At 41.2% G+C, this 27,790-nt stretch overlaps 1 protein-coding gene across 6 annotated transcripts in view; it reads right to left on the bottom strand.

The window, feature by feature from the left end:
* The window catches only part of LOC138198793 (cytosolic carboxypeptidase 6-like), a 289,794-nt gene that overhangs the window by 220,101 nt on the left and 41,903 nt on the right, over positions 1-27,790 (bottom strand). For all 6 annotated transcript variants that reach the window (XM_069150427.1, XM_069150426.1, XM_069150425.1 and 3 more), the window contains one exon: positions 24,896-25,020. In XM_069150427.1, the coding sequence (XP_069006528.1) occupies positions 24,896-25,020 (125 nt within the window). The remainder of the gene's footprint in view (positions 1-24,895; positions 25,021-27,790) is intronic.

The raw sequence follows: 27,790 nt of genomic DNA on the forward strand, positions 1-27,790 counted from the left end.
ATTACTGCTCTTTGTAGATGGACCGTAATGGACCTGCACCATTATACAATAATAAAAATGCGGTGTGACTTTATGATGAAATGTCATAATTATAAAAACGAATGACCCAGAAAGTAAGAATGACTTCTAAAACTGCTGACTCTGGCTTTTATGTTGCAGCTATATTCGGTTCATTAAGCTGAGAAGGTGAGATCTTGAGTTCAGGAGTGGCAAACGGATCTCAATGAGCAAGCTGACAAAGGTCACTCTCATAAAGTTGCTTGCTTGCGAGTGAAAGCTAAATGTCTCGCCACTGTAGAATCACAAAAGGAGCCTTTTTATATCAGTGAGACCAGAATCATCAAGTTGCTACCACTGACATCACAGACGAATATATGTAAAGACTGAAATGATAAAATGTATGATAGACAAACATTTATTATTTAAAAAATAGATTAATTTATTATGTAAAACATATTTTGGGTTCCTTATATTTACTCAACAAGTATCTTGAAAGTCTGCTAGTATGAAGCCAAAAGTGACCACCTGCAGGACTTAGGGCTCGGCATATATCGACTTTTTTTTGAAGGTATGTTGATATAATTTCACATTTAGGAAGCAAAGGAATAACTAAACTTAAGAGACACCGAGCAGGAGAGAGATGGAGAGGGGAGAGAGAGAGAGAGAGAGAGAGAGAGAGAGAGAGAGAGAGAGAGAGAGAGAGAGAGAAGCCATCTCTGACTGGTAAGCTGAAGTAGCTACCATATTGGATTAGCTTGTAAAAAAAACTATGCATCCTATAAAGTCTCTAAAAAGAGGAGAATTCTCTGAGTGCGGGGAGAACTAGTGTTAGTGTAAATCTACAGCAGCTAATTAGTCACTCGAAAATCTCCTGGGCTGAGACAGAGTCACAAAACAGTGACCAGTAACACCGGGATGCCGGCGGAAATGAGACAATATGCGTCTGTTTTTGTTTACCATTTAAAAAAAAAAAATTGTAACATGTTTGGTGGCTTTATATTTTCAAACAGGGAAAAAAAACATCTTAAAATTGTATTTTGATCACAGGTTGAATTAATAAAAGTGCTTGTCTCATCTCGCACGTGGCTCATAAATGAACATTTAACCCACGCTGAAGAAAATACAGAGATATATATTGTGTATCACCATTCAGCCTAAAACTACAGAGTTATGATTTGTAGTTCACATCGCCCAGCCCTATTAGCATTGGCAGGGAACAACGAGGGGCACAGAGTGCTGAGTGAGGGGTCTAGGTTGGACACCAACTAGCCTAAACTAATCATCATCACCTGTGACTCCAGACAAGGTTAGAGACTCAGTTCAGCAGGTACCTAGTCACCCCGGGCCTGATGTATTTTCCAGGGGGCTGATTTATTTTGTGTTTATATCTAAAGAACCTTCCATCTGGCAGCGCACAAAACCATCAACACTGTAATTAAAATGCAATTACCACCTCTCTCCACTTCCAGTTACACAGTAATCCCTGAGAAGTCTTTCCATCTGTGCCATACATACACACTCGACCGTGCGCAGTCACACATAAAAAAATGCGCATACCCACACACACACATGTAAATACACACACACACACACACACACACTCAGACACATTTCTTTTTTTCCCTTCCTCAGCGCACTTTCAGCTTGCTGCCCCTGTCAGCACTCCATGACAACACAACAGTCTTGCAGCTTCCAAATCTGCTCTTCAACTCAGCTTACAGTGTAAAGCCTATCTGTTTCTGCACAAATCACCCTCTCATCCTTTTGCACGGTCTCCTCCTTCTCACCATGGTTCCTCAATCCTACATATCTTATTCAAAAGCTCCGACGTGCCAAAAAAAAAAAAAATGAAAAAAAAAAAAAATGGGGGCAACAACTTTTACTTGTGATACTGAACTGCAAATTCTGTTATTCTGTTGTATTTAAAACTCATAATGTGACTAAATATGTGCCAACCATATTTGACCACAACAATATTGAATATCAAATACAAGCAACTGCAAACAAATTGTTCTAATACTGCACAAACAAAGTCATAATTTAGTTCATTTTCTCATTTCCAATTGATCCATTCCTTGTTCTACTTATATTAAACATGGACGCAATTCAAAAGCTTCGCTTATGAGAAAGAAAAACATATTTATTCTCAGCAAAGTTTGGTATCAAAGAAATTGTTTTGGTATTGATAAGCAAGCCCAGATATGATATTGGCAAGATACCCAGCCACTGTGATTCACTTCTCCAGTGCTACTTTTCATGAATTGTTTTGTCATAAGCTTATGTTTTGATGTGCGTTACGACTTTAGACTTTGTTGTAGTCAAAACAAAACCACAGAGAGTAAAGTACCAAACACAAAAGTACAAATCTAGAAGAAATGGAGGTAGAAAAAGAAAAAGAAGGGTGTGTTTTCTGCTTTCTGTGCACATGCATGTGGGGGATGGGTATATAGAGCTATCCCTCTAGATATAAAACCTTAATTACTTCTGACTAAAACTGTAATTAAAATATATCGCAGCTGCAGCCTTACCTGTGTCTGTTTCATATGTCGATGCACATGTTGTTGCATGTGTTTGTTAGTGTGTGTGTGTGTGTGTGTGTGTGTGTGTGTGTGTGTGTGCGTGTGTGTGTGTGTGTGTGTGTGTGTGTGTGTGTGTGTGTGTGTGTGTGTGTGTGTGTGTGAGTGTGTGAGTCACTCCAAGGGGACCTCAGTGAGTGCCACAGATAAATCACCTCCACGCGCAGCTCGCCAGCAAAGGGACGTAGGGAGTGGGGGTGGAAGAGAGATTAGACAGGGGTGCAGGGAGAAAGAGAGATGTGGTAAAAGAAATAAAAGACATTCAGAGGGAGAGACAGATAACAGGACTTACATTTTCATTCACTCTCCAATAAGAGGGAAACCACCGCAGTTAGTATACACAGGAGTTTTCAATTTCATGAGACATCAAAAGGAAATCCAGATTTTCCATGTTATGTAAAACAAAACCTCTTCATTCTGAAAACGTAACCTCACTGCTGTAAAACCAGATCCGAGGGCTTTACCGTACCAAAGAGCGGGCAGTTTGACCAGTTTCCAATTTTCCTCAAGCAGGAGTAGTAGACAATGTATTTGCCATGCGGTCAGAAGCCATACTTTCACTGCTATTGTCTCTGTATGTGAAGGCATGGAGGGAGGTGCGGGAGGAAGACTTGGGATGACAAATAGTGGGCAGCTGAAGCCATTGGGGTTAAACACAATTGTTGTTGCAGAAAAAGGACATTATTGGAAATGGCTTTGCCACCGTGGGCGCCCCTGTTGAATAGCTTTTTCTCTTCTCCCGGGCTGGCAATGATTTCCCTCTGCTTTCCCTCTGCGCGCACGCACACGCACACGCACACGCACACACACACGCACACGCGCACACGCACACACGCACACACACACACGCCCCCACACACACGCCCACACACACACACTTAGGTGGAGAAAGGATCTGCAATAACCCATGGGAATTAAGTAGGTGTCGACACAGACAGAGCTCAGTGAATAAGGGCGCAGCAGGTGATGTAGCTAAAGGGTGAGGTGCTGGTCACAACGCTGATGCAGTACGGCGAGTATGCATAACTACAACGGCGGATCGTTGTGAGGAAGTTGGTTAAAAGACACCCTGGTAATCATGCTTCAGAATTCCCCGGCCCGCCTTATCAGTGAATCCCCATTAACAAGACAGGAAGAGCTATTTGTTTCCCCGAGTCCATCCTATACCTGGCTCCAGAGACATGCTCCTCTGTTGCGAGTGAATGAGATAGCCTTTCACTGGACTGTATAACCTTTACGAGCTTCCCTCCCAAACAACACGATGTGCGCAGTCAAGTCTGACTCACTCAAATAAAAGGCACCTCTAAATTGAAAGAATGGTCCGGCGTTACATGAGCCACATGTGTTTGCGGCACCGAGACCAGTTGAATTCCACGAATTACAGAAATACCGAAGTATTTTGCACCTATTTGACACCGGCTTTGTTTGCTTTGATTTCCTACAACACACAAAGCTTTTATCTGAGTGCCCAGTGCAGTGAGGAGGGGGGAAAAAAGGCTTTGATTTTGGAAGGAGGTAGATATATTGATTTTCTTGACATTGGGCTCTCCTTGGCATTAGAGGTGCTCTTTCCTCTCAGCTCTGATTACCTATGTGCAGTGTAAGCTGGGCTTTTTAATCGTATCTGGAAAGATAAAATAATGGTAAGAAACCATCTGCTCCTATAATAGGAGGCCATCGCCAGCTAGCTATCAAGTTCTTATCAGCGTCCATGGAGAGTGCTGCAGAACGTATTGGAATGCCAAGCGGTCAATAGAACAACACAATACGCCAGCTATTTTCTCCTAAACAAAGACAGCTGAATAGTTTTTTTCTCATTAGATCTGTATCTCTAACAGCTTCATATCAGCCTGTTGAGCTTTTCAAATGCAGACAAAAAAACAAAGACCACGTATACAACAATGCAGATTTTGTTTTTAAACAAAAGGGTGAAATTGCAGATTTAGATATATTTCCAATAAAAGTAATGAAATTTTGACATAAAAGTCTTATGATAGTTGAGTTATGAGTCAAGCATGACACACACAATTCCAATCTGCACAGTTTTTCTGGCCTCATCCATCAGAGTGAACCACTGTGATGGTTGATTCAGTTCCCACATTCACCATTTCTCTTTAGGCTCCTACCTGCATCAGGGTGGAGCAGCACCCAGGAGGATGAGAATCTCTATACACTCGACTGTAGCATCATTTGTCAACACAGCTGCAGACGTACGGAAGAGCTGTTTGTCACATGTAGTGCACGATACTCATCAGATAGCAGTCCAAGAGGGTGTTATTATTAAAAACTCTGTTATATGATGCTGAACTCTAAGGAGGTGCAGCAGTATATTCTGTGTCTATCAGTGCATTGTACTTCGCTGTGGTCTGCTGGGGGGGGAGCAGCATTGGAGCCGGCGACACCAACAGACTTAACAAACTGGTTAAGAAGGCCGGCTCCATCATCGGCTACAATCTGGATAGTCTGGAAAAGGTGGTGGAGAGGAGGACGCTGAACAAACTATTATCCATATTGGATAATCCTGACCACCCTCTCCACCACCTTCTGCAGGAACAGCGGAGCACTTTCTCCAAAAGATTCCTCCAGCTCCGCTGTCACAAGGACAGATACAGGAGATCATTCCTGCCGACCGCAATAAGACTGTACAATAACTCACCTCTGGCAAAATCCATCACATAACAATAACACTGTTGACTGTGTTTCTTGGTTGTTTGTATATAATATATATAGATATATACTGTACTGTATCTACTGTATATACTGTGCATTTTATATTGTATATTTTATATTTTTACTGCTATTTTACTGCTATTTTATTGCTTTTCTATTATTCTATTATTATCTTATTGCTTCTGTATGCTGCTGTAGCGAAAAAAAAATTCCCCTCGGGGATTAATAAAGTAACTACCTACCTACCTACCTACCTACCTATCAGCGATAGGTGGATGTAGTATGTTGGGCTGTGCATGTGGGCTTACATGTCTACATGCATTCTATACAATCAGATGGATAAAGTCGAGCTGCAGCTACTTTCCTCAGAGCTCTGCCTCCCCCAGCAGGGCTCCTACCCAGCAGTCTAAATCAAGACAGAGCTGTTGTCAACCATGTGGAGGGGACAGGGAGCGTGTTAGCTCCACCAGATTGAATTAAGCTGAATCCCCCAAAGATCCACATTCAGGCAGGATTCAGGTCAACATTGAGATGACGAGCAGCGCTGTATTGATTTCTCCCAGTTCCCAATCATATTACTCCTCTTCTGTCGGCTAATTCAATTCCCTTACAGGCAGTTCACAATTCAGTTCATAATTACGATGATACCAAATTACAATGTATCTTGCCAAAGAAATTGGATTAGGGGCTTCAAACTGCGCTCTTTGATTACATCAAATACCTATTGTTGGGTGGGTCGTGACAAATTTGCGAGTGTCTGCTCACACAGACATAATGTGTTGAACCAACCCAGTTGGAGTAGTAATGTAACTACAACTGTTCTCACAAATTAGATTGATGTCATGAATAAATTAAGTGTTGTTCTCACCAAGGGATCAGTTTGTGCATTTAAGTTTCCCAAACTCGCTAACTTAATGAAAATGACCCATTCACAAATGTTGATTTTCCCTTTTACACACTTTCTTTTAATGCTCCAGAGGCAATGTGTCATGTAGGTCTTTTTTCTGGCCTTCACCTGAAAGTCATGGTAAAGGGCAGATGGCTCTGTACTGACAAGGAGCTCAGCCTGCAGCATTGATTTGTTTACTAATAGCTGATGGAAACCCTAGAGCACCTCTCCTCTTTACCACCAGCCGTGGGGAGATGAATAATTAATAGCTTTTTAGCTCTCTTTTTAGCTATAAAAGGAGTGCTGAAAGTCCATTCAGTAATGTAATACAAACACTTAAAAAAAAGCCTTTTCAAACACTTATAAAAGCTTTGACCTGGTAGAAAGCTGTGCAAACGTTTGGGGTTATGGTTACGGTACGGTGGTACATGAGTGACCTCTTAATGGTATGTTAATCTGCAGCCGTAAATATGGCTGATCTCAATATTCAGTGTCTGCTTAGTGGGTCAAATCTGCTGAATGTTTTACTGAAATACACAGTATGCTAAACAGCGCTAGTCATAAGCCATTTTTAAGAAACCTAATGCAAACAAATAAAATTGGTATTACATCTCTCTTCATTATTTGCAATCTAATAAAAGAAATATCACTTAATATCGTCTGCCAAACATCACTTTGCTTGCACACAGTAAAAGACAGCGAACGGATGAGAGATAATTTAATCTTCAGATAAACCCAAAAAGCAGAGACAAAGATCTTGCACAGAAAACAGAACACTTTAATCTTTCTTCCCCCAAGGCTACAAAAGAGAGACAGAGAGACTGCAAACAGACAGACTGATAGAGACGTTGATATAATTGAATGTGACTTATTCCCAGCAGCCACCCAGCCCTGTGTCCATCTGTAGGCAGCCCTGGACCCACCACAAGCACCCACAACAACAGCCAAACTCTCTTCCCTCATCTCACTTACTGCATGCGCGCGCACACACACACACACACACACACACACACACACACACACACACACACACACACACAAAGAGAACATCTGGAGTGTGCACCAGTGGACCTAGCCTAGTGCCAACCTGCCTAATAGCCTATGGAGTCAATTATAAGAGGGGAGAAATGTTCTGGCTTAATCGCTAATGGTGCCATCTGGATAACAGCAGATTTCAGAGGAACTTTTGCTTCTTCCTCTTACCTGGTCATCTGGGGATGTCTCACCTGATCATTGGCCTGTTTTTGGAGAAATGGAGTAAAACCAAAGAGACCAAACAGTTTTTCACATTTTAATGAACTTTGTTTTTACAGAACCCAGCTAGCTCGCTATAGGGATGTGGGTTCCTTTTGAATATATTGAACACAATATAAGCACCATTTTATCATCATCTCTCTTTGTAGTGTAATGTATTGTGTGACCCAACATTTTGTTACTTAAGCTTTTCAACAGGAGAGCAGTTACAGCTGTTCTTTTGAAAGAAAACTTGTTCTTTCTTTGATGGAAAGAACAACTGAGATGTTTTTCTTTTCTTTCTTTTTTTTTATTCTGAACTTTCTTACAACCGTCTGTGTTGTGGCATTTTAACTCAACACAGAACTCCATTGCCCCGAGCACATTGCAGCAGCATCAATTTCCCCTCTACAGCAGGTGATATTTTAACAAATGTGCTCCTGCAACAGCCAGTAGAACTGAGGGCCAGAGAGGTGCAGGAGTTGTTTATCGAGACCTGGGAGGAATGACGACGGGGGCAATGGGCAGCCAGGTAGGGGGAGGCACGAAGGCAGGCAGGAGATGAGACAATGCGGAGATTGTCCCAAAAACACAGGGGACTGGAGGGAGTCCAGAGACGGAGGGAGAAGGACAAGGAGTGGGATGGTTGGGGAGCAGATAGATTGAAAAACACATTTACTTAGCGACTGGCATAGCACTGCTCGCAAATCCATCTTGGCATGAAGGACAATTTGGAAGCAAAACAGGCGGCCCTCAAAATGAAGGACATCCAAGGGGATGAAATAGAGAATGAAAGAGAATTAGCGAGTCGTGGAGGTGTAGGTGATAGAATATTTATATATTTTGCTTGACAGGATGTCAGAGATTTGTTGTTTACTGTAATTGCACCAGGAATAAAAAAAAAAAACATCAAAAGCTTAATGGCATATGGTCAATACTCTTTAACATCAGAGTTCTTTTAACTGATAAGTGGAGGAAACTGGAAAGCTAATATGGCCAGTTGGAGGCACCACACAAGCTTGCATATGTTGCAATGACTGTGGCGAGTTAGTACAAGAAATGAACGAGCATGTTCACAAGAAGGAAGACTCAGATACAGCACGCTGCCTTGTATCACCTGCCTTTTTTTTAATGACTCACAAACCACAAACACGGGGGCACAAAGTTAAAAGTGCAACATAGTTAGGCTTCTGAAAACAACACAGCAGCACAAAATGAGAGAACAGACACTCAGACAAGTGAAAACTCCACGCAGCGTGTTCGGCAGCCAACTCGACCGACACGTAACACACGCCACCGCCTTAATTGAAAGCCCGACAGTGGCAGGAGAGCCGTGGCTGTAAGGTAAAACAAACGTGCATTTGATTTGTTATTATTTGTATGGGAAGGGGTTAAAGAAATAAGCGTGAGGGCTAATGGCACTCTGACAAATGGAGAACGAGGTATATGAACCATGAAATTAACACTCCGGCAATTGGAAGGCAGGAGGTTTTCAGCACCGTGGTCAGCAACAAAGTGCCTGCAACATCTCGCTGCTTGAGCGATGGTATTCACAACGCTAAGGAGTGCCGGGGAGAACAACAGAGGACGGCAGAAAAGCCAGACGACTGCGGGAAAGAGGGCAAGGTGGAGAAAAATCAATCCCGGGGGAAAAAAAAAACATGGGGACAGGATGGTGTTTTGAAGATTAAAAAAAAAAAAAAAATCATATTCAATTGAGTTTCATGTTTTTCATCGTCAGAGTCGGAAATCAAAAAGGATGTATACAGGGAGCAAGCTCAATAAATGTATTTGAACAAGGACGCACAGAGACTTGTTAGTTTATTTCAACATAGAATAGAATAGAATAGAATAGAATAGAATAGAATAGAATAGAATAGAATAGAATAGAAATTTCTGTTGGAAAATAAGGTCAGTCCAAGGTATGTATTTTTTTTCCGCCATGAGTCTGTAAAAGTAGCTGTCCTCGCTGCTGTCAGCCTGTCTGTCTCCAGGTAAGGTGTGCGAGAGTTTATCAGGGTAGAGCAGAAGGCAGAGCTCAGATAAAGTTAGAAGGAGAAAATAACCTCCACCACCTGGCACCCCCACTGCTTGTGAATGTGCCTTTTTCTCATTAATTGTTGTTGTGGTGTGGTATACAGCCATTAAACAGTAAATAAGTCATTAACTATGCTGGCTGCCAGGGTGCCCTCGGCCAGGACCTGTATTTGTTGCAGAGAAATGGAAGTGGTGGGCCCTGCAGGCACGGAGGCCGAGGTTAATGCAGTCGAGTTGATGACGGACAGCCGGGGTTCTGCTGCGCAATCAACTCACCCACCAACACTCACACACACACACACACACACACACACACACACACACACACACACACACACACATACAGTATGACTATTGGTCTATATCAGATATGGAAAATAAGATATTCAGACAATAATTTAAATGCATAAATTACTATATTATTAAATATTAGTAATAATGTAATTTGCGCTCAGGTAAGAAGGTTATTTTCAGTGTTTATAATTCCTGTAAACCTATGATAGCAATCAGGAAACTATTGTAAAAATGTTTCAAGTTTCCACCATTATGGAACATAAGGTAGAAGAAAGTCTTCAACCTTGTTTAAAAACCACAGTGGAAATAAGATGGGATAAAGCAAGGTTTAAATAGAACAAGCTGTAAGGAAAGTAAATCTAAAGATAGAACTTGTTTCTACTGGCTCAAAGGTCCAAAGTAACAAAAACTGCCATCTCCCTGTCCCCCTGTGTACTCAAAGATGTATATGCAGTACGAGGTCTGATCCTCAGGACAAAAAAAAAGATTTGTCCTCTACGTCCTCATCTATTCCTCCCCCTTCCTCCTTGGTTGTGGACTAGGGTGATCATTGTTTTTCTGTAAACTTTTGCTCTATAAACTGTCCTTTGTGACATCAAGTGTCTTCAAGCATCCTCTTTTACATTTTATTTACTTACTTACTCGCTTATCCAAAGCGACTTACAATAAGTGCATTTCACCCATGAGGGTACAGACCCAGAACAACAAGAATCAAGAAAGTACAATTTTCTTCAAGAAAGCCAAACTACAAAGTGCTATCAGTAAGTGCCATTTTAAGCGCTACTAAAGTGCTATTCAAGGTAAAGTCGGAAGAGGTGTGTTTTCAGTTTGCGGCGGAAGATGTATAAACTTTCTGCTGTCCTGATGTCATTGGGGAGCACGTTCCACCATTTATGAGGAAGCACATTAAACTGTAAAAAAAAAAAATTGAATATCAAGGACACCTGACATTTATTAACTGTTCATTACGACATAAACTTTTTAGAAAATTGAAAAGCTGATGCAACTGATGCCACCAGTTTACACAACATGTGGCTGGTTATACTCATACACGTAGTGTTAGAGTTAAATTAATTTATAATCCCACACAATCCCACATTCCTGTTGTGTCAGAGAACCACAGGTTCTAGAGAAAATAAATTAGCATTATTATTAATGGCAAGGGTCAACGTGTTGAATAAAACGATGATGCAACAAATTGTAAGTTCTAAATCAATTCAATTTGTGTCTGATTTCACATTTTCATTATAAAGCACGTTACATGATGGCAAACAGATCCGAATAACCTTCAGAAAAAAAAAAAAAAAAAAAAAAAAAAAAAGTACCGCAGCACGACCACAAGCAACAAAACTGAAGTGTAACACAACAACTTTTTTTTTTATGAATATCAGCGACTGAACACAGAATTTCATTTGAGGAGAAATTTGATGCCCGACCAATCAACTGTGTGGGAGGTATTTAAATTCAGCACCATGCTTGGTTTGCAGCTCGCACTATATACGGGGTAATTAAGGCTCATTTATTGTAAAAGATAATAGAAAAGTGTTTTCTTGGAGCAGAAAGCACTGAGACCTTTAGATAAAATGACAAAGTGACAAAGAAAGAGATTTAGTATGTCCAAGTATATACAGTAGTATGTTAATTGTAATCCCCCAAAAGTACCAAGATGTCCTATTACATCTGGTATTTTGCAGTATGCAGACCAGCATGCTTCTCTGGCTGTTCTGACCCACAATCCACTGCGCAGAGGAAGATATGTCACATCGACTGAGCCTCCGAGAGAGTTGGTGGCGCTAATGCTCCACCTGGTCACAACTCGCAAAAGGAAGAAAGAGAATAAGAAGATGAAGAGGCATTAAATAGAAGAACACTCGTTCTAAATTGTGTCCTTTTTATTTTTACCTGTGCTATGGATTGTGACGGATATGACCAAGAGTGTCAAAGTTCAAGGTGCATTTTTAGGATGAAGTAGTATGTCCCAATGGCATGCAAACTACAAGTAACAGTACATACGTTGTAAGGCTAGTGTACTAAAAGTAAAGCGCACTAAAAGTAAAAAGAAAAAGTATGCGATTTGGAAGGCAGCTTTTGTCGCTGTTGACTTCCTGCTTTGCTCCTATCACAGTTCCTACAGTATCTAGAGGGCTTTTGTCTTTTAAACATAAACATCCAGTGTGTTGTTTGAGGATCTTTCTACCGTTCCTCTGAGGAGAACAGTCTCACTTATCCATTTGCCTGCAAAGTTTGTGCAGTTGTTGAAATCTAAACATGTACCAACTGTGTGGATAAAACTAAACTTGTAGGTAGGATTTCCAGAGCTGGAGATCAAACATCTCTGCCGTCATTGGTAAAATGAGAAGTCAAAATAAATATCTTGTGTGTGTGGGCTGAAAAAAAAAATCTTTAAAATCCACATGTTCTGGCTGAAAAAGTATGGTGTCAAAATTGAAAAGACAAAAAAGGCTTGACGCCAAAATGAAAACATCCCATCCTATCACTCAGTATCAGTGAGCGATGTGGGCTGGTGTTATTCTAATAGGACTGTAATTAAAGCTTCCATCTCATCTCACTCTCATACTTGTATGATGCTCTCTCTCTCTCTCTCTCTCTCTCTCTCTCTCTCTCTCTCTCGCTCAAAAGCACATACAAAGGCACACACTCACACACAAGCACAAACATGATTTGTTCCTCCCACCCACCTCTCGTCCATCAAGGGGTGTGTGAGTGTATGTGTGTGTGTTTTTGGGGTAGGGGGGTTTATAAAATCATTCTTAATTACACATTTGTCACATGAAAAGCATTCTGCCTACTTTGTATGAGCTCTAGCAGTCTGATTAATTCAGCAATCCTCACATTCCAACTGCTCATTATACACCAAACTTCCACTCCTCTCTGTCTTTTTTATCTACGTCTTCCCCCATTTCATTTCCTTCCCTCGTTCCTTTGGTCCTTGACATTTGCTTTGATTATGCTTGCCAGGATCCAGTAGCCACTGAGGCAAGCTTCTCCTTGGGGATTCGGGGTTTGACAGCACACATAGTCTGTCAGTGTTCGATGTTGGCTGCCGATGATAGGACAATTAGAGTGGAGAGGAACACTCTGTTTCTTGTTATTTATGTACCTCTCCAGCCATCATCTATACAGTATTCCTGTTTTTATCAGGAAGGAGAATCAAATTCTTCACAGACAGTCTTTACACACTCAGCTTTGGTGCTTTGGCTGGCCTTACCCTCACATTATATATTTGCAATTCATTATAGTCCGTTAATACCTGAGCCCATCTTACAGTCATGCCATAAGACATTATATTAACCAGTTGTTTATCTTTTGAAGTAATGTGTGTAAACAGATGTTCAATCTAAGTGTTAGTGAACTTAAAAAATAAAAGCCCAAAAGTGAAGTTGAAACTGTGAAACACTATGTGAACAGAGTGTATTTTAAGTGAAAATGATACGGCTACATCCCACTGAAGAGGAAAGCCCATCTATTGAACCACATGTATTTTAGCAATATACCAAAAAAAAAAAAAACATATTGTCCATAAGCAAAATAAATCCTAGACTCACTTTTGTTGTGAAACAGTGTTCATTTCTTTTGAGCTATTTCCATCTCTGATTCCTTTGTGAGCTTACAGGAAAGCACAGGTCCACTGCATCCCTGGAGATACTAAATCGCGGCATCAGAAAGACAAACAACATCTGTTTACTCTCAAACACTCTCTAGCAGAGCTGCTGCCATGGTGGAGATATCACACATGAAGACCGAACAAAGCAGTGAGGTGTATCTACCACACTGTGATCCCCAATCTGAATCATGTTTTAGAGAGAATCCCTACAAAGTTTACTTTTCTTAAAATCCATGGCAGCGAGAGTCCTCTGTGAGAGCAGAGACAAGCTATGCATTTACAGTACAAACTCTAACATGCAAGGCCTTGTTTTCATGACCCTACAGCTCAACCATGCACCAAACAAAGGACAAAAGTTGGAATTTGGTGATATTTTGACTTACCATGCAGGAACACACTATTAAGTGTGGCCGAGCAGTTTTAGTGTCAAAAACAGCTGCTCCTCAGCCTACACTTCTGGTATTCCCTTGGTTTTAAATATAGCTACAAATCTCAAAGTCAAGTTGATGTCGGTGTACTTTAAGAAGAAAAAAAAAAGAAATCTGGTTGCCTGTATGAGAATCTACTGTGGCTGTGAAAGTCACAAAAAAATGCAAAAGTTCCTCTCTAGGGGGCTTTTTTCTTATTGTAGAAACATGGCAGTGCAACACGGCGAGCTCGCTGGAAGAGGACCCGCCCGCTATATCGACATGCAGGGTTTATTCTAAAGGCCAAAACACACACTTACTGACTTGATGGCCCTGTCCTTTCCAGAATTGCCGCGCTTATGAAGGATGTTTTTGAACCCCAGAGAAAAAGCTTTGTAGCACTTTGCGGCTACTGTCTCAGTTCTACTCTGTTCCTGGGCAGCTCACCTTCTTCATCTCTTTCTGTTGCAGTCTCACAATGAATAAGGAGAAACTAATTATCAACGTCAAGAAATATCCCGATCTGTACGTCCCACAATGCTGTTATTACAAGGAAAATGGGCACGACACCGCGTCTGTGTTTTCAGCTTAAGGTAACAAAAACACAAAAATTCTTACTGATTTTGCTATTTACTATTTCTGACAAAAGATCCCCCTAAATCCGACACATTGGTCCAAGTTTGTGCTTCATATTTGTGCAATTTTCGGGAATGCAGAAGCAAAGCTACGCATAGTACGATGGAGCAAACCTTGAAAGTTAGTCACAGTTTCATATAAATGAATAAAATGCATTCGCGTGCATGTGTCTGTGTGTGTATGCCCATCCATGGCAGGTTACAAACAGTGAGACGTGAAACATTCATTGCAGATGTGACCAAGGCGTCTCAAAACAGGAAGTTGTATACCCCAGGGGCTCTGACACACACACACACACACACACACACACACACACACACACACACACACACACACACACACACACACACACACACACACACACACACATCCAAACACACACGCAGGGCCAACCAGGCTGAATAATAACTGTTTTGTTTTATTGACATTTGGCTTCTGAATATATACCTGCAGGCACCAAAGATGGACAGAACACAAACACACATTTGTGACCACAGTCTTGATTTATGGTGGTGCACAGTGTTGACACCACCTACCCCAGGTGCTGGCAAGAGATAGAGCTCTGCATGAGCCACAGCCCGTCACACGTACACACAAGCAGACACGGATACTGTACTCTCGCTCTGAGGCCAACACGTCATATCATACTATATGAGTGAATTAGAGAATGAGCATGTACGCACTCGCCACGAGAGTGACTATAAATGTTTCTCCTCACAGCGGGCTCTTTGGGCCGCCATGCCACCAGCAGCTAGACCCCCACCCAGTGCCACTGACAGCATGTAGAGTAAATTAGCCCAACTGGTCTGACCTAACCACATGAGGTGTGAGCACAGTTGGAAAGTGTGTCCCTCCAAAAAATGCTGCAAAATCTCCCCGCTTCTCTTCCCTCACTGATTTTTTTTTTTTAGCTTCTAGACATATTCAAAACCAAAACCCAGGTGAGAAAAACTATTAAAAAAAACATAACTGAGAATACATTGTAAAACATTTATACTATATTTGCAACAAAAAAAGGGTAAACGTTGCCTTAAATTGCCCATTTGAAAACCCATTAATTAACTGCATCACAACTTGTGCACAAACCTCCCTGGGATCAAAGGAAGTTTCTAATTTCAGCATTTAATTTCAGAGCAGCAACAACAGTGTACCATTGTTTAAATGTCAAACAACAATAAACCAGCACAAGCCCGAAATACAATGTACAATGGCAGAACAATTCCAAAGCTCTAACAGCTGTCTGCAGTATAGGAAGAGTGAACATACAGAAGCATCTCAGGCATTTCCTTTTAGGACAGGGGGGGCGGGGGGGGGGGGGGGTGAGCAGGTAGGCAAAGAGGGGTCTCACGTATGGGAGTGACGGCTGCACCAGAGCTAGCCTACTTTTAAGATGATTTACAGGCATGTTTTAAGACATAAAAATAATTTGGTAAAATTAACATTTTGTGTCTGATATGTTTTTGTTTTTTTCCATATTTGACCTTCATTTACAGTACTGGTCCACTGCAGTGTGTGTAGCATTATACAGTAGACTTGTACATACTAATCTAGTCTCCATGTTGATTTGATTACATGAACACTAATTTAAGCTGGCAGCATTGAAATCAAATCTGTTACACGATTCGGCCCAGCTTTAAATGAGGGATAAAATCTTCAAGACAACAGCAGAGCAGTCAGTTGTTGTTATTGCTGAGGAAAGACAGGGGCGGGCAATTTGACTGACTCATGTCCTTCAATTATTATAAACAGAAAGAAGCTCAGACGGAAACTATGTAAAAAAAAAAAAATATATATATATATATATAATAATAACCTCTCAAATCTGTTTTCTTATAGCAAAGACAGACAGATTTTATCCAGCCTGAAAAGAGACAAAGATTGTAGATACAGTTAAATATGTGGTTTCTGGGTTTAAGCCCCACACTCCCTGGTGTATATTTTGTCTTATTAAAATTTTAGCAGAACCAGAAAGAGATGTTGTCGCAGTGTGCTGTGAACACTAAATGAAAGCTGAGGCTCTGATCTTTCCAGTGACGTGGTGTGTCAGTCACAATACAGTACATTGGAATGGATCTTGAAGCCTCCAGCCTGAATGACAGGCACTGTGAAGCCACAAAGACACCAGGCACATGTGACAATTAGTGCCCCAGCCTGTCAGCACAGGTAGATTGAATTCTCTACTTATTTAAGTGCATCAATCACAGGCAAATGCTACGACAACTCATAAAACAAAGTACTCTGCTAAGATTCAGGAGCAACTTTTCGTCTTTATCGATTGCAATAAATCCAAATTTCAAAAGTCCCATGGCTGTTTCTTCCTCAAAAACATGATATATTTGTATAGTCAGACCTGCTATCACTTTTAATATCTAATCTTACCCTCGGTTTGTTTTCATCCTGTAAACTTGTACTTGATAAATATGATATTTACTAATAAGACGGACGGACCGAGGGAAAGAATGACAGACAGAGAGACAGATAGACGGACGGACGGACGGACGGACGGACGGACGGACAGATAGATAGATAGATAGATAGATAGATAGATAGATAGATAGATAGATAGATAGATAGATAGATAGATAGATAGATAGATAGATAGATAGATAGACAGATTCAGGTGAGATGTTGCAATGCAATGTTGGAGTGTATTGTCTATCTATCGGTCTGTCTGTCTGTCTGTCTGTCTGTCTGTCTGTCTGTCTTTCAGAATAGATAGACAGACATGTAGACCGATAGAAAGACGATTCACTCCAACATTGCATTGCAACATCTCATCAGATGGTGCATATGAGAATAGCAACTCGTCAGCAGCCTCCCAAAACAATAAAACAGCAGTCGACAGACAGCTTAGCCCATCAGCACACTGTTAAATTACAGCCATCAGCACCCCCCCCTCCCCCTCTGGATCTAAACTCTCATCTCTAGCACCAGGAGAACAATCTGCAGAGTAATTAGCCTCCACCAACAGACAGTTACAGAGAGAAGGAGGACGTTTGGCTTGATTAAATTATTAAACCACACAAACAAAAAACAAAAGCAGCATCAAAGAGGCACTGCGGCTCTCCTTCAAAGCTCCTCGCTGTTCCCTAAATACAGAATACAGAGAACGTGTTCTCCCAAGCCACTAGTTGGCATAATTAGCTAAATGTGTGCATTTGCGCACCAGTGTGTGTTTGTGTGCGTGCATTTGTTGTGATTGGACTCATTCCTCCGACTGCTATCTAAAATAACCAAGTGGTTAACGGCAACATGATGCCAGGGATCCCCCCCCACCCCCACCTCGGCCTACACACACATCAGCCGCATCTACGCACGTACACATTAAACAATACTCTAATTACAACATTTATAACTCCCCCTTGCCTTCCGTGTCTCCCCAACCCCCAACCCACAAATCTGTGAATCTGGAATTGAATTTAGCCCAAGTTGAGGGCTGTGCTGGCATGAAAAGACTATTTGATTAGAACGGCAGTTGTTTCATTTGTGGTGCAGCAGATTGCAGAGCCTCTCTATCCGGTGTGCAATCTGTATTCATTACTCGGTGTAAAAGGATGATCCATGTCCTGACACCAGGCTCATCATTTCATGCAGATGCACAGCAGCTCCACAAGGCCCTTACCGAGTCACCATAAAATGCCTCCTGCTGAAACCTCAGCAACACTCCTCGACTTTTTCTCCTGCTTACCACTTTCTCTACATATCTTGCCGGGTTTCTCATCCTCTTTTTCTCAGTGCCGGGGTACTGTCCTTATATATCTAATTACGTTTTGAGCCCTTAATAACCTGTGATAAATGGCTCATTGGTTAGCAAGTTTGATATCAACACAAAAAACTTTTTTTAATATTAAAAAAAAAAAAAGTAAACTGCAGCATGTTGAACAATAGCAATGATCGGCTTTAATCAGCAACATTAAATTAGTAAACACAAAAAAAAAAAAAAAACACTTACGGTAATGTCACATTAAACTACACTACGCTATCAGCATCATCCCTAAAAGCCACAGATTGCTCAAAAGAGAAGTTTACAGCACATCGACCTCCTTCTTTTCATTTATTGCCCTCCTCCATTTCTCTTTATTGCATGCTGTGCCTTGCAACCTGGCTCAATCCATTCAAGAACTGCAAAGGCCCGCTGGCCCCCTGCCACCACCAGCCTCTAAGTCAAACCTGTCAAAAGATGTTTTCAGATGTTTCAGCCTTTTAAACTGCAAGCTATCTGGGGTTCTCCATAGGATTTGCAGATTCTCACGTGTGACTAAGTGTTTGTGCACGTGTGTGTCAACTGTACCGTTGGAAGTTAATTTATTAGGTGCTTTTAAGCGTATGCATGTTAATGCAGTCAAGTAATTTAAGCAGACTTTGTGATGAGAACCAGAGTTAGGAACAAGCGTCTATATTTTAATTCAGGCACATTGCTTATTGCTTAGGGGGCAGTTTTATACCAGCAAAATGATCTCATCCTGAAGAGTGATGAGTTTTTTTTTCCTTGTCCTGCATTTGTTCCGTATTTTGGTGAGTCACAGCGCACTGTTGCTTCCTATCAAGTGACGGATTGCAGTGAAGGACTGCAGTTTTAAAATTGATTGCATTTCCATGCCATCTGATTCCACTTTGCTAATAATAAAACAACTTCAAAATGCAATCTGCACTCCACCACATTATTCTATCAGATTAAGTTCTAATCCTGCCCTGTTTTCATGTGTACCCAAGGTGCACTTGTGCATCTGCAGTCACTAAAATACCAAAAGTTTGCAGACACTTCTCCTGAGCACTTGACTGCTTTTTTCACTCGATGTCTTGATTTGCAAAAGTGAGTCCACTTTGGCAGCGTCTCCCTCTGCCATACTGCTGGGTGGATGGGCCACGGTTATCCTGATGGGTACACACAGCCAGCCCCTCTACAGATGTTCCGAAGCCAACCAAACATGTCCCAAACTAAAACTGCTTCATGACATGTCGCACTGAATCAAAATCTGAGGTCGTCTCGAGTTACGACATATTGCAAACTTTGAAATTACATCGAGTGTCTTTTATTTTTTGTATTTTTCAAGTGACGTAAGAGAATATTGCGCATTCAGTAATGTATTGTTTTTAACCCTTTCAAGTCTTATGAGACTGTGAGTTAAAAGCTATGCATGAGTCTCTGCTGTTTGAATATTAAGAATCTGAATGCCTAATAAAAAGTGTGTCTGCTTTATTTCAAAACATGCCCTTAAGCTTTGTACCTCTTTTTTAAAGTGAATGAAGCTAAAAATAAGGCAATGAATTTTGATAAGGAACCCTGCGTCAGCAGAGATAACCCAGGGAAAACTCATTTTGCTATCAGGGAGACAATTTGAAAATTCATTCTGTGTTGTTGTCATATCCTTTTGTCCATGTCATTACGAAGTGATCTGCGGAGCATCAGCTTTGACAATAAGGAAGCATGCCTTAACAGAACAAGGTCACTTAAGATACCCTACAATCCTTGACATAACTGTCTGATGTCTTCTACGTCTTTCAAAACCACACAAGTATTTCCACAACTTCCTTCTAGGGCCTAAAACTAGGATCCTAAACTTTCCGGGCATATGTGGAGCGTTTGAAGTGGGAAAAAAAAAAATCCCTTTGCCAGAGTCACACAGAAGCCAATGTTTCTTCTTTGGAGACTGTAAGGAGGGGGGAAGCTTAAAAATGAACTTCCAAAGAAGAAGACGACCACAAACACAGTATACATGCCTATCTACCTTGTGCCATATGCTGCAGAGGCAGAGAGGAATGAAAAGGCAATGCAAAGGGGTAAAAATGAGAAAAAGGGCAAGGCGACAAGCAGACCTGTTGACAAGCATGCACTGCAAGTGAATCTGTGTCCAGGAGTCTAATCCTGGAGGTGTGTATCCAGCAAACCCTCCCGATGTGCTCCTGCCACAAGTAACTGCCACCGAGCAGCTGTCTGCGGTGCATGCTCATGGCTACGCTACGCCAGCAATGATTAGCCCATGTTCATCCAATGGTGCTCACTAGAGACCCATCTGTCCTCTCGTTGCTTTGTCACCGCTGAAGGACATCACAACTCAGACATGACGGCAGAGAAACGCAAGGAGCACAGAGGGAAGGAGGGCTGAGACAGGAGGGGCGTTGAGGGGGTCCCTAAACGCTTCTGCAAACCAAAGACGACAGGGAGGAGCAGGACTGAAGGCCGAGTGTCTTGATCGACACAGAAACGCTCAACACAGGCCTTCGAAACCAGAACATTGTCCAGACCCGGTGGTGCAGCAAGCTCAGATAAGAACCTCTATTATACAGACTAGCATTGATGTTAGCCACCAAAACCAGCAGCTGACTTCCCAGAACTGCCGACAACATGCTCTATTTAGGACGTGAGGGAAACGCATTGCTTACATGGACAAGTCATTTCTCGTAAATACACCAGTTCTACCGCTTCTCCTTTATTTTTCTCTTCCTGTTTCTGTCTCTTCGGTACGGAAAAAAAAAAAAACAGTTAATGTGCATCACATCCATTAACATCCTCATGCCCACTGCTATCTCCCCATCTTTTGGTCTTTCTTGCATCTCTAATTCTCCCCCCTTTACTTTTAATTCTTTTTAATTATGTATCTTCAAACTGATAAGTAAATTGCACATTTGGAAAATGACACATCGTAGAGGAAGTTTGAAGACCTTTTAAACCCAATTAGGCATTATGACATGTGGTATATGACTGAAATAATATTGCACTCATTTATAGAGCTGGCTCCAGCTCGTTCACATTCTGTGGACATCAGCAGCTGAAGAAAAGTAAGAAGAAAAGAAAGTGGTTTATTAGCGCCACCAAGACAAAACCCATAATCGTTCAGTGATAGTTTAAACATCTTATTTGATGTTTGACTTCCCCCATGACAAATTGCATAACATTGCAAATTTGAATAAGTGAGCATTGTCTGAAAAAGTGATGGTGGCTCTTTAGGGATTCTATGTAACACATGGTCTATTCTTCCTCTATTCGTCCTCTTTCCTGATTATGGAGAGTAACTGCCCTACACTGTGCTTTTCCCTGGACAAGTAAGGCTTACAAATCACCCCTGCAGCAGTTGGAGGAGTTGAAGGCGCTCGGTGCAAGGTTTTACTGCCTGTCTTCTATGAATGCCTCCCTGAAGGCTCCTATGATAATAGCTCACAGCCGTGCCCTTCACGGGAACCTGACATCAAGCACATCCCCACAGCAGAATGGAAAGGCATATCATCTCACTCATTGGGGTGTCATATCAACTCACCCACTGGTTTCTGATCATAACAGGGAGGAGCTGGAGTGAAATAAGTAGATGAGATATAATGTATGACTCCATACATCAGACCACTGTAAACAACAAACCTACTTAATTTAATCTCTGCCATAACAGTCCTTCTCTTTTCTCTTCCTCGTGTCCTCTACCGGATTTACTGTCTTAATGATTTTTCTACTGTGTTGAATGAGGTGAAAATTTTTGATGAAAATAAAGTCAGCAGTGCCAATGTCTGATATCTTGTATTCTGATGTATTCTGGCACAAACCCTACAGTCACTCCAAATGTCTGTGCCAAGGAGGCTCTAGATTCATCCCCTAAACACTTGTTAGGTAGTGCTAAAGCAACATGTAGATTAATAAATTTGTCAATTACAATTGTGGATTTTATGTAATTCATAAAGTCACATGACTCACAATTTACAGCCATGCTCATAGTTCTGTGAGTGTATACTAAGGCTCAACAGTGCTTTTAGTTAAATGCTGACAGCAGCACTCTGACATGATGTTGCTCATGCTGATATTTGGCAGGTGTAATGCATACCCTGTTCTCCATTTTAGTTTAGCATATTAGCAACTTAACATTTTCGATGAGTGCAGAAAAAGGAACACTGAACTGCACTGTCCCGACAGATCTTTGTGTACCCGTGACCAAGTCAAAATTCAGAGCGTTTATTGTGCCAAATAATTGTTTGTAAGATATTTTCCTGAGGAAAATAAGCAAAACCTTAAATGGTCACATGGTCTCGGTCATTGCAACCAACATAACCAGAATTGGCCTTAGCTTTATGAGGTAAGTGAGTGGTTCGGTAAACACAAAAAAAGGAAGGACATACAAAAAAGAGACATTCATCCATCCAGCCATCCATCATAACCGGTGCTACGGTGAAGCCAATTTCCACAAAGCTGCTAAGCTGATTGAGGCAGACCAAATCTGTTTCACCAGCTTACATTCCTTCAAAATGGCCATCTCACTTCCAATATCACGGGCTTTTACTGTTCCCCATTCCCTTGGCTCAGGCTGAGAGTTAGCAAGGCTTAGCTGGATGAAACACTCCAACAGCCCAGTTCTTCCCTGGAACCCACTGATATCTTTATAGCACAGCCTCTCCCCCATACTGTAGCTACACTTAGTTGGTTTATTTACTCATGCTATTATTCTTTGTCTATTTAATTTCTCTGCTTAATTTTTTTCTTTCATATCACAACAATATTACAATCATTTGGGCGTAAACGAAAGATGTATGTGAGTTCTGATTATCCGAGGCACACAGACACAATCTAATCACAGTGTCTGTATACATACATACACACACACACACACACACACGCCTTGGCAAAATGCACAGGCAGCACTTAACCATAACACCTTCTACTCGAGTAGATTAAATTCACACAAGACCTTTTTGAAGAAGGAAATTGGACAGATAAGAAACAGTTTTCTTTGAAAAAAGCATGCTGGGGGGCTATAGAAGCAGAGTGGAGGTGCAATGGCCATAGTTGTTCACCTGTGGGTTTACTCCTGCATGTACCACTGTATACACAGTATATTCACACACATGATAATTATAAATCTTTAGTCATTATTGTGTTACCTTCGCTCCTGTGTCACTCTCTTTCTCACACACTGTTTCTGTCATTTTGCCACAACAGCAAATATCCTGTTGGCCCAGGCCGCAGGCTGCTGGTGCTGGTCTATCTGGCCCTGGGATCGATCCAGCTCCAAGCCGAGGCCTCCCATTCATCTCAGTGCCATAAAATGTGATTAGTGCTGACTACAGCACTGCAGGGAGATGGGCTGATAGGCCTGATAGCCTCAGATAGGCAGGACTGGACACTCTATAGGAAGACAGCAGCAACAGCATGCTGTGGATTCATCCTCGCCATTTTCTGCCTTTTATTCTCTTTTTTTTTTTTCTCTGTCACTTTCTATTTACTTTTTTTCTCACCCTCATCTCTGTCAATCTCGCTCGCTTCACATTTTTCTATCTTACCACTTCTCTTTATATTTGGCTGTCTTCAGACCGCCTCTCACTCTACTTTATCTCTCATTTCTTCGAAACCTGTCAAGCGCTGTTGTGCTGCGCACGAATTACACAGCAGCAGTCCAACTTAAATGCCAATATTGTCACTTTTACCTTGTTTTTGCCGTGCAATGTTCTATTCAAAAGATACGTAGAATGAGCCTCCATCGCCCTGAAGCCACACTCACTGCACCCACATACAGTGTATCTCTGTGGCATGTGACCACCTATGTCAGCCAATCACAGGCTCTGAGTCTGCCTGTGGCAACATTAATTTCGGAGGATGTCATAAGAAGGGAACGAAGAAGTATCCTGTGCATCAAACTCTACACCTCTGTTCACATAAAACATAGGTTTTACTTATTCTTCACAGCAAAATATGATGTTTTTGTCAATACCACCTGTCTTTTGTGGTAATTGTACTTTTTACCACTTTGTATCAATACTTATTCTCTTCCCTTTATTGTGTAATGCACCACTACACCGAGACAAACTGTATGTATGTGAAAACTTACTTGGTAATAAATCTGATTCACGTTTGGAAAGCGAAAAGTACCACATCTCTGATGGGAAACAACTTTGGTGGTATTATAGGCACAAGTTCCAAATGCAGATGTGGTTGAGACCATTGGACATCATGAAACTGTATCATACCTAAACATGCAGTTTATTATGTCATACTAGTAGCATCCTCTACTCACCAAAGACTTGTTAATATCCAGTAGCTTCACTGCTACTGAACAATGTTCCAATGGACACACAGAATTCAGTATAACAATAGTTAAGTTTTAAAATGGCCAAAGTTAAAAATTAGAGCTACAAATTAAGCAGGAATTTTAATATGAATTAAATTCATAGCCCAATTATTTATAATCTTAAGGCAGCATCTCAAGCTTCATTCACAGCTAACTAAATACTGTATTTTCTTAGGACCAATAGTATCATTGGGAAAGTAATGTATCTATTAAATATTGATAATATTGACTAAAATCTGGAAATTATACTGATGTATACTTCCGCATAAAATTACAGTTGCTTGAGTGTACACATGTCAATGATGACTCAAAATAACAATGATTTATGGGTGTCTGAATTCTCAAATTTACTGTTCACTATCGAAAGTAAATTTATTTTTATTTAAGAGAAAGTAGTGAGTGAGTGAACAAGTGCGTGATTACAGACCCAGCCAGTGTTTGTTATGTAATACATGTGACACCACACAAGACCACAGCTTGCTGACCTGTGTCTCCCGGACGTTCTCCACGGTGAAGTTGAACCAGACTCTGAAGCGAGGGTTGCAGGTGTCAGGTCGGATGAAGAGGTCAAACTCAAACTCACTGATGTAGTCAACACGGCCGAGGTTGCCTGCAGACAAGGGGAAGCAGCTTTCATTTCATTTCCTCTGCATGTCTATAACAGTGTCTTAAAATTGACGCTGCTTTCAAAGACATACGTCAAATCAATATGGCACAGTCAAGTATTTACTAATGGTGCATTGCTGGGACAGTGATGACCAGCCAGGTTTACCAATGTATGCACCAGCACATTTTGCTACATTGGTAAATTTCCCAAACAGACAGAGCAGTGAGCATGAAGACCAGGGAGACCAGCAGATAGCCGTGCTCGAGTCATCCATATCTGACACACAATATACAATTCACAGGGGGAAAAAAAAATTCCAGATGATCAGTGGACGTTTAATTAATCTAATGGGAACTATTTCCCAGCTTCCAATTCTCATAGCTGTCTATAAGATGGCTGGGTAGTAGATGATTACATGACAAGCATTCTAAATATCGGCCTTGTCTGTACTGTATTTTAATATATATGTGGACACACATGTAGTGGAGACTGTGGTACATGCACATATGAGTGATCATTTCAAAAAAAAAAAAAAGAAAGAAAGAAAACGTGAGATAAAAGTGAGTGAGTCTTCTTGTTGGAGCTGCTAGAAAAAACAACTACATGACAGCTTATGTTAACTGACTGCTGGGCTTAACCCAATACCAGCCAACTCTCTCGTTCTAAATGTTGAATTGAAATGCTGTTTAAGACCAGCAGCTGTTCAAAAGTCAAGTTTGCTGGAAAACTGGGCCGAAAGTGAAGCTCAGCCTCCCTCACAACTCTACATCAGGGCACTGTTGACCACCTGGTGGCAGGTAGTACCATAGCAGCAGCATGCACACACAGACACAGCTGATTATAGACAGATGGGCTAACTACCACACTGTCGAAGTAGATCCCTCTCCTTCTGCCATTGGACAGCTAATCCACAAGTCAGCTTGCAACACACACACACACACACACACACACACACACACACACACACACACACACACACACACACACACACACACGCACACACACACACACACACACACACACACACACTTTGCTCTGCTCCACTGAAACTGCCCATAGAAGTGCTGTCATTAGTTCACACAGGACCACAGAAAAACGACCAGGTGCTCTGAAATATAAACGACAGCAGTATTTTAGATTGGAATTTTACATTGAAGGTTATATTTTTGTTTTCAACACAACATGGGATCGCAATGCACAACCAGCAAGAAGCAAAATTGCAAGGCGTACTTGTGTAACAATAAGCTGCTGACTGATCCGTATTTACATTTGAAGCCCGACCACTAACAGCTTTCACTAATGGTGAGTGGCATCTCATTCCAGCACACCAATGTCCGGGAAAAAAAATTGCTCTTTGCAGAATCTACTACTCTGACTGATTAGGGAGTGTCTGGGTAAAGGTGGAATTCACTATATAACTGTACTTCATCTACTTATTCATCCGGACTCTGCTGATGCTACATTCAAGATGTATATACAATTCAGCAAAGTGAGGTGAGACAGACAGACAGAAAATCAACTTGTGTGCTGACGAAGAGTTAACAATGACTAATGTGTTTTCGTCTGTATGTGTGGATGTTTCTGCATGTTAGTAAAAACATATCAGAGGAAGCTCTCTTCAGCCGGTTTAGGACATAATACCAGGGAAATTATTTCACAATAAAAGTGAGGACAAAATTACATTACATGACTCCTGAGTTATAAATGATCTTATCTGTAGATAGGGACATTTTACATCACAACAAAATCAATCTCAAGATCTGCAAGGTGAAAACCTGAAAATATGCTCCAGATGCATTTCTTTAAGTATTTATGATTCAGCTCATATAGTACTTAAGTGAGGGAAGAATGGACAGAATTAATATATTTGAGACCTCTCACAACATCATCTTCATACCTTTCTACCATATCAAAGTCTTCAAAATTACAGGTGAATCAAAAGTGTGTAAAACTCACATTTGACACACTGAGATCAATATTTATGTTTTCCATAGCAGACAGAAGATGTTCTGTTAGATTTGGATAAATTTAGGCTATAACCACAGTGAACTGCAATACCTCCATTGCACAACTTTAATGTGATGTTATTACAAAGAGACAGACAATTGAATTGATCACTGAATTACTGCCACCCCCAGTTTGTTTTGTATAGTGGCCAGCTAGCTAGGAGGTAGGCATGCATGCATGGGCTAGCATTTTGGCTTGTGGGCAATGCAATCCCAAGCCATTGAAAGCAGATAAAGCCAAGAGCAGTCAGAGGGTTGAAGGAGACCCAGCTGCAGCTAGCGAGCAGTGACAAAGACAGGAGATACACGGCGTAGCAGCACCTGTTCCAGACAGCTGAATCGATCATCTCTCATACTAAAATCACGGCTATTCATAGAGCTGAAAATGGCCTCCAAAGGTCAATCTTATTATTAGGGATAAGTATAGGTCTGACGTCACTTGACATGGCAACGTTTGTGGTGAAAGGGAGAAATACACTTGCTCCACGCAAAAATAAGTACATTTTATGGTTAATTTAGATACTAATTAGAACAGGGTGTTGTGGTAAACAATACTAATTACTATATTGACGGACAACGTAAAGTGTTAACAGCCCTCCCACATGACCGTTACTTTGCTGGCTCATTTAAAACGTTATCTGCTAAAAGAAAAACAACGTAGAAATGTCGGAAATGTAGTGTACAAATAATAATGACTGCGTTTTGTCCCTGTAATGGTCTAAATGACGAGGTTGTTTGTCACTCTTCTGTATTCAGACAGCAAGTAA

The sequence above is a fragment of the Embiotoca jacksoni genome, unplaced genomic scaffold (assembly GCF_022577435.1).
Source record: "Embiotoca jacksoni isolate LCO1_2020_lvr unplaced genomic scaffold, fEmbJac1.0.p SCAF_16, whole genome shotgun sequence".
NCBI lineage: Eukaryota > Metazoa > Chordata > Actinopteri > Embiotocidae > Embiotoca > Embiotoca jacksoni.